General features: G+C 35.2%; 2 protein-coding genes across 2 annotated transcripts in view; both read left to right on the plus strand.

Moving 5' to 3' along the window:
* The window catches only part of LOC108911542 (tetratricopeptide repeat protein 37), a gene marked incomplete at its 5' end in the record, with an annotated part of 59,573 nt that overhangs the window by 32,191 nt on the left and 19,094 nt on the right, over nt 1-8,288 (plus strand). The gene's annotated exons all lie outside the window — the stretch shown is intronic.
* Nucleotides 6,894-7,821, plus strand: LOC111692207. Its single transcript, XM_023456052.1, has 2 exons — nt 6,894-7,297; nt 7,557-7,821. Exons 1-2 carry the CDS (start codon nt 6,999-7,001, stop codon nt 7,609-7,611), a joined length of 354 nt encoding a protein of 117 aa, XP_023311820.1. The 5' UTR covers nt 6,894-6,998; the 3' UTR covers nt 7,612-7,821.

Genomic DNA, 8,288 nt, shown 5'->3' on the forward strand with positions numbered 1-8,288 from the left:
GTTTGTTATTGTTATCTTATTGTTATCACGATTATTCTTTAAAATAAAGTTATATAGTCATTAACGTTATTGAAACTGACAGCTCGTTGAGAAATGAGGTTAAGTTGGTCGCTATAAGCTACGCCCTACGTCCAATGTGTCAGAGCCAACTTCGACCACGTTTTTATTTGAACGCTCGTTATAATTAAATCATACATCCCCTCTACAAAGTTAGTAGCCAGCGCCTTCCGGTCAATACAAAAAATAGATACACACAACGTAGGTAGTCCTTATGACGATCACATATTTTTGGCCACAACTACGTTTACTTATTTTTTGTCGAACCTGGGGTTGTTATACTACAGAATGGTGCCGTGACCAGGATAGGCGCTGTACAGTGAAAGCTTTATGGGGATGTTTGGATGTTTATGTTATAGCATGATACTGCTGTATATTTTTTTTGTATCTAGCATCAGCGGCAGCAGCAGTAGCAGTAGCAGGAGCGTCAACTGCACCAGTAGCAACAGCCACAGCAGTAGCGTAACAGCAGTCGCAGCCAGGACAACATTATAACAACTTCAATACTCCTAACGAACCCAGAGGCAGAGTAGATATTTCCAGCGAGGGGCGACCGAGTCAGCCAGCTAAAGGACCTGTAGCAGCACTAAGCCACCTCCGCCTATGGTCACCAGTGCTGAGGTAACAGATGCCTCTACTGAGCGCCTCTTATTGTTTCCGTCGAGATTTGGTTTGGTCAAAGTCATGCCTAGAAATGTGGAGTCTACTTAGAATGACGTTTGTCAAAGAAACATGTCTCATTTGAAACGGTATTGGTTGGAGATCTAGAACTCCTACGTGAAAGATTCTGTTTCTAATGCTACGAAGAGCATTATTTACAAATTCTACCCGTTATATTCTGGACCTTATAAGGTACATACCAGACAAACCATTTCCAAATGTTTACACTTTCTGCGAAATTAATTCAAATGAAAGGAAAGTCCGTTTTTGTGTGTTGAAAGATATTTCTGAGCCATGTTCGTCTCATCACTATCTTCCAAAGGGGCGTCTGTGCAAAACCGTACTTATCTTATCAACTTCGACGTCACCTGTTACATAGGTGTTGTATAACAATGAAAAAGTAATATTAACGGTCGATAGAAGGAAGCACAAAAAACAGGCACTTAGGTAGGAAATTCTGGAAGGAAGCCTAAATAGTTGAAGATAGGCAGTTGAAGTGAGAACAGTGTGCAGATAGGTAGTAAGACGATCGGCGGGCAGTGTGTCAAAGTAGTGAAAAGTTAATTGTTTAAAGTGTTATTAGTTAGCAGGTAATATTCTTTAAGTACTTTGTTGTTAATTGTTCTATATAATCTTATGATTGTGATGATTATAGATGTTTCATGATAATAATTCTTTGTAAGTTTAGCTTCCATTGCTTTATGCTCAAGGGCATATATTTTTCCAAGGTAAAATTGTTATAATTATACTTAAAGTTTGCCCATTATTTATTTCATGTTAAAAATATATGTATTGTCCTGATTGCCAGACATTACAATAACGACTTCTTTGTTTCACATCTAACTTGTTTTTGCCACGATTACGTTATACGTAAAATATAGATGTTTCATGATAATAATTCTGTATATGTTTAGCCTTCATTGTCTTACGCTCAGGGGCGTATATTTTTCTAAGATAAAATTGTTACAATTATTATTATAGATTGCTCATTATTTATTACATGTTAAAATATGTATATTGTCGTGACTGCCCAGATATTGCATTAACGACCTCTTTGTTTCACATTTAACTTGTTTTATCATGATTAAGTTGTTCTTTGATTTCTTGTGCTCACTTTATGTCATACGTCTATACGAGCCTTGTTGAGTTTACTAACATTTTCGCCCGTGCGGAACGAATCTGGATTAAGCTCGATTGCCTCCCGTATGGGACTCCAGTGTTATGAAGGATCTTCCGAAATCTCAACTATAGCTGGATTGCCTCCCGTATGGGACTCCAGTACCTTCCGGCTCTGCCGGCTAACTAACACCAAACCTCTTCAGTTTTACTTGGAAGTGTGTATGACTAATATGAGGTAACAGATGACATTTAGTGACACATTAAATGAGACAGGTCTTATTTATCATTAGCAAAGGTTCTTAATTTATGCCTTTGGTTAGCGGTTGTTTTGTATTTATATTTGGGTGGTAAGAGCAACGATCGTGGGTTTCTCTGCCATGCTCTTTCCCCACAGGAGCTCTAGGTGAGCCTGGCACTCTCATTTTATGTTAAATGGTTGTTAATGTTTTTGTTGTTCTTTCTATTTGTCACATGTTTAATTTGAATTGTATGTAAATAAAGGTTAGGTGTATTTACTCTGCTTTTGTTTTATATAATTAAACCATACATCCCCTCTACAAAGTTAGTAGCCAGCGCCTTCCGGTCAATTAAAAAAATAGATGCACACAACGTAGGTAGTCCTTATGACGATCACATATTTTTGGCCACAACTACGTTTACTTATTTTTTGTCGAACCTGGGGTTGTTATACTACAGCGTTAAAATTTATGTCCAGTTATCTAGAGAGCAGAAAGAGAGTCAGTTTCGGTAATTCTTTTTCAGATTACGTTATATTAAATAGAGGTGTGCTCCAAGGAAGTATTTTGGGGCCTCTGCTTTTTGCTTTATAAAGGGTGATCCATTAACGATATCGAGCGGCTGTATATAGGAAACTGGACATGCTACGATTATGGGGTAAAAAATCTATTAACAAATATAGCCAAAAGAAATTGATTTAAAATATTTTCAAATTTGTAACTACACCGCTAGGGAGCGCAACTACTATAGTGTTACAGAGAATTGTCGGTTTTTCGAAATTTCGCCTAAAATAATATAATATATACAGCGTGTCCCACTAGTGCGGGAAAATCCAATATCTATGTTAAAATGAGGAATATATGGATTTTTCTTTTTACTGTGTTGCCACATTTCTTGGAATGTACAAATTAAAAATATATTCCTGGACAGACACCAACTTTGGTTTTTTAAATGGAAACACATTTTTTATATTTTTTCCGATTCTACATAAAAAATAATGGGTACTTTGTGTAGAATAGTTCTAGTCAAATATTCACAGTTTTTGAGATATCTCGCATGAAAGGTATTTCTAGTCGATATTGGTTGCTTACATTTTCTGATACTGACAGATTATACTAATAGCTACTAAACCCATTTTTTATCAGATGTTTAGTAAGGATGACTCTTCCGAATCATGCTCCAAAAACTGGCCTGCGTTATACAGGGTGACCAAAATATCATGTCAAAATTGCCAATTGAAAAATTGAAAAATCTCGATTTTTTTAAATGCAACGCCCTGTATATTTTCATACCATGAGATGCAGAATTAAATTCTCTACAACTTTGCTATACCTGCTCCTATACCAAAATTCATTAGTTTTTCATGAAATCTCATTTCTATGAAAAAATGCGAAGTTTACAAATAGCTTATATGTAAAATAACGTAGTAGGCTCCTGTCAAAGGATAATCTGGAAAATTTTCGATTCACATAAGGTTTAATAGAAAAGCGACAGTAATAATTGTGAAATGAATTACTCTAAAGAAGAATTAGTAAATAAATAATAGAATAATTAGTAAAACTCATGGTAACTGTTTATTGGCAAGTCGTATTTACCAAGCTAATAATCCAGATTTACAAAGATATCCTCGTACAAAGTGTTTTGTAAAACTGAAGGAGAGGTTTGAAAGAACAACAAATGCAAATTATGAGAAGACAACAAGAACACACGCATGCAGTATCCAAAACAGTAAATTAACATCGTGCATTTCTAACAAAAGTAATAAAGACCTAGTTAAATTAGTAATTAACAGGTAACCGCTCAAAATGTCTGCCATTTTTCTCTAGACATTGAGCAATTCTACGACGAAAATTGCTTGACACATTTCGCAGCATTTCCGGAGTTAGGGTCAAAAAAGCATTTCTTATCTTTGCCCGTAAATCTTCTACATCTGTCGGAGGAGTTTCATACACCCTGTCTTTTATATAGCCCCATAAAAAAAATCAAGACAAGACAGGTCTGGGGATCGGGGAGGCCATGGAATTGGCTACCTATCCACTTATCTGGATACAAATCATTTAAGTATTCTCTAACCTGAAACAGTTTTTCTATGAATTTACATAACTTACATAATGAGAAAACTTACCGCCAGTGTGGAATGTGCAGGGGCACCATCATGTTGGAACCACTGACTGTTTAAGTCATCCGGAGGAATATGTCCCTGCAATTGGAGCAAGTCGTTTTGTAAAAATTGCAAATACCCATTACCAGTTAAGTTTCCTTCAAGAAAATGTGGTCCAATGACATATTCTCCGCATATTCCCGCCCAAACGTTGACTTTAAAGCGGTGTTGATGATCGTCTTGTCTTATTAATCTGGGATTATGATCGGCGTAATGGTGATAATTATGTCGACTCTCTCGACCAGTATTGGCAAAGGATGATTCGTCAGTAAATAACACCTTTGAAAAAAAAAATTCATCTTGTAGCTTTATAGTTGCCCACTCACAAAACTGTACTCGCTTCTGAAAATCTTGCTGTGTTAAGAATTGGTGATGCTCAGAATGATAGGGGTGGAAGTTGTTTTTCTTTAACGTTCTATTAACCACACTTTTGGAAATACTAATTTCATCACTAATTTCTCTGACACTTGTAGATGGATTTTGGACTGCACATTCCAAAATGTCAATTTGACTATCCTGATTACCACATGCGTGTGTTCTTGTTGTCTTCTCATAATTTGCATTTGCCGTTCTTTCAAACCTCTCCTTCAGTTTTACAAAACACTTTGTACGAGGATATCTTTGTAAATCTGGATTATTAGTTTGGTAAATACGACTTGCCAATAAACAGTTACCATGAGTTTTACTAATTATTCTATTATTTATTTACTAACTCTTCTTTAGAGTAATTCATTTCACAATTATTACTGTCGCTTTCCTATTAAACCTTATGTGAATCGAAAATTATCCAGATTATTTCATGAAAAACTAATGAATTTTGGTATAGGAGCAGGTATAGCAAAGTTGTAGAGAATTTAATTCTGCATCTCATGGTATGAAAATATACAGGGCGTTGCATTTAAAAAAAATGGAGATTTTAAAATTTTTCAATTGGCAATTTTGACATGATATTTTGGCCACCTGTATAACGCAGGTCAGTTTTTGGAGCATGATTCGGAAGAGTCATCCTTACTAAACATCTGATAAAACATGGGCTTAGTAGCTATTAGTATAACCTGTCAGTATCAAAAAATGTAAGCAACCAATATCGACTAGAAAAACCTTTCAAGCGAGATATCTCAAAAACTGTGAATATTTGAATAGAACTTGTGACGTAAACCTTAAAAGGAATGATTTTAATAATATGGTTTACGACAATGTTGCACGACAGCTCTGTTGTTTCGGGGCAATGGGCGTGGATCTAAGAAAAAAATATATATATTGACAGATTGTCTTATCATATGCAAGTCTGTTAGATGTTATTATGTAATTTGCAAGTTAAGAATTGGGCGCCAGTCAACAACTAGTATTGACAAGGGAAAAGGGAACAAAAGCACAGAACGTACAAAATCAAAAAAAAATTGTGAAAGAATATAGTATTTAATAAAACATTGTAGTGTATATAGAAATGTATATAGCAAGAAAAGGTAAGTATGTATGTAACAATTTCGCCAACGTATAAATTATCACAAACAAAACTACAAAAAATACGAACGGCAAGTGCTATGGTGCTTCTGCATTAAAGTAAATTCTTATACCTAATAATAATCTAATATTTTAAACATTACCTGCTTAATATGTAGAATATTAATTGACCCAAGTAAAAATTACAAAAAAATAACTAGATACAGGGAAAAATGATTATCTAAATGTTAATATGGTATTTGCATACGTTAAAGGTAAGTAAATGAAGATATGCTAGTATTACTGTAATGAAATTTGCTACTGATAATTTGTTCTAGGTTTACGAAAACAAAAATGTAAAATTAAATGGTAGGCAATCAATATCGATAGATGAATATCTATCGATGTCCTCGAGACAGCTGTCTTGAAGATACATGAAAATTTATAAACAATACAGGTCTAATAAACGATATAGAGTAACAAAAAAATAGTAAGTCTATGGGACAAATAATTTATAATTTTAGAATTTTATTTTCATTAATCGCCAATAATATATACGACGTTTTTATGATTTCAGCAAGCGATGTATCGACGTATCCCTTGGGAATAATTAGAAAATGGACGGCTACTCACAGTATTGAAGACAGACATAGTGGTGCAAATATAGGCATCTCGGTGCAAGATATTGTTGTACTTATTTAATATTTCTGGATTTTTAACAGTTCATGCCGGTCCTGGGCGAGATTATGTAACAAACAGCGGCTACACTCGGCTTGGGCAAAATGCTATGCACTGTGGCATCGCCAAAAAATTATCACCAGATATCAAAACCAGTACTAAAAAACCTTAGTTATTATTAGGCTTTCTCCTAACACGAGGAATTCTCTTAGTCGCACCTCTACACTTGACCGAAATATATCTGTTCTCACTCCTTTTTTACTTAGGGACAAAAACTGCGCGCCCGAACCTTGCGAGTTAAATTGATACGATTTTATCTTACATATACAACATATTTACCCTTATATTATATCTAATATTACGGTAATAAAACAAATGTAAGTATATGTATGGGCATTAATAAATCAACTTGTAACGTGAAATTTATTGATACTTTATTTATTAAGTCATTTTAATGTTCCTCGTGTTAAATTGGTTGCCGTTCTTGGTTTGAGTAGACGTACTATCATTTCCAAGAAGAACTCTAGTGGAGTATGATTAAGATCAAGCCTCTACCGCCGTGTGTCGCGAGTGTCCGCGGGACGGCTTTGGTCACAGGGCTCTTGCTTTTCGCGGAAGGCAGAGAGGTTAGGCGTACGATTTGATGACTGGTGGGGAACGCGTTGTGAAAATCGGTGATTTTCTGGATCATCTCATTGTAGGATTAAGATTTTCAACTCGCGTAATATTTAGTTGGAGTGGTTATGTGGAATACAAGAAGTATTTTTGCTTGAAACATCCAACAAATACCTGTGGATATCAGGATAAAGTCTCCCCCTTCACTTCGTTAAAATTAAAACAGTGCCGGGTGATAGTGCTGGTAACTCCACCGAGAAGAAGTACAACCAATTGTTATTCTGCCACTAACAGTGGAAATAGTGAGTCAGGAACCCCTTCACAAGGGTGAGTACTGTGTTATATAGATTTCACATCGATGTTGTTGCTTCAGTGATGTTTGTTTGGATAATTAGTTCAATGTTACTACCTATTTTTGATTATAATTTGTTACTATGGTGCGGCGTTGCCACGTTGATTTCAAAAACATGGTAATTTACAGTAATGTGTTTTTCAATAATTTAGTTAAATAATACGATTATACTACTTATAGTTATGTGTCTAGCTTTGTGTCATAATTTAGTTACTAATTTATAATAATTACTAGGGTTCTTTGGACGGATTCAAGTCAAGTCAAGTCGAACTTTCAAGCGTTGTGGTGAAGATTTTCCACCGCCTTGCCGACTCCACTGGCCCACTGCAAACGAACAAAGGAACCGTTTCTCGCGGAAGTACTCTTTGTGTGGACAATTGGACTGTCGACTACAACAGTGGTACCTACATCAACTATTGGACCCCTCCATCTAGTGGACAACACAGGTGGTGCAGCTAAATCAGAGTCCAGGAAGCTTAGTAGCCGCAAGTTATTTCTTTTTTTTCCTGCTTTCTATATCTATATATATTTATATGCCTATATATATATATTTCTTTTTTTTTTAATGGTTTTATATGCTAGTGTTTAGGTAGTAATTTGGTTATACTTTAAAATATTGGCTGTGTTATTGGCACAGTAGTTATTGCCGTAAGTTTGCTCAATGTGTGAGGTATAAAAAAAATAATAAGAATTTTTCATCTTTCATATTTTATTCTATACGATTTACTGCTATACATTTTTGTATATAGGCGGAAATTAAGGTGCTTATATAATCGGCGTTATTACTACCATCCGTCTATAAATAAAGACGATTAGCGCATGCGCTTGAGCTCGAGCGACGCTTTGATATATGCTTACTCGGATTTATAGTTGGTATTTTCCTGCGTCCATACCGCTTTAACCTTTTTCCCCTAACTTAATTTCTGCTTTAGGAATAATCAGATTAGTTACGCTTGATTTTTTTTT

This window comes from Anoplophora glabripennis, unplaced genomic scaffold (genome assembly GCF_000390285.2).
Source record: "Anoplophora glabripennis isolate ALB-LARVAE unplaced genomic scaffold, Agla_2.0 scaffold871, whole genome shotgun sequence".
Lineage (NCBI taxonomy): Eukaryota > Metazoa > Arthropoda > Insecta > Coleoptera > Cerambycidae > Anoplophora > Anoplophora glabripennis.

Excerpts from the sequence above, each read along its gene's own strand:
- LOC111692207 (XM_023456052.1), top strand. The coding sequence starts at position 6,999 with ATGACTGGTGGGGAACGCGTTGTGAAAATCGGTGATTTTCTGGATCAT. Across the intron at positions 7,298-7,556 it reads TCAGGAACCCCTTCACAAGG|GGTTCTTTGGACGGATTCAA; the intron begins GTGAGTACTGTG and ends AATAATTACTAG.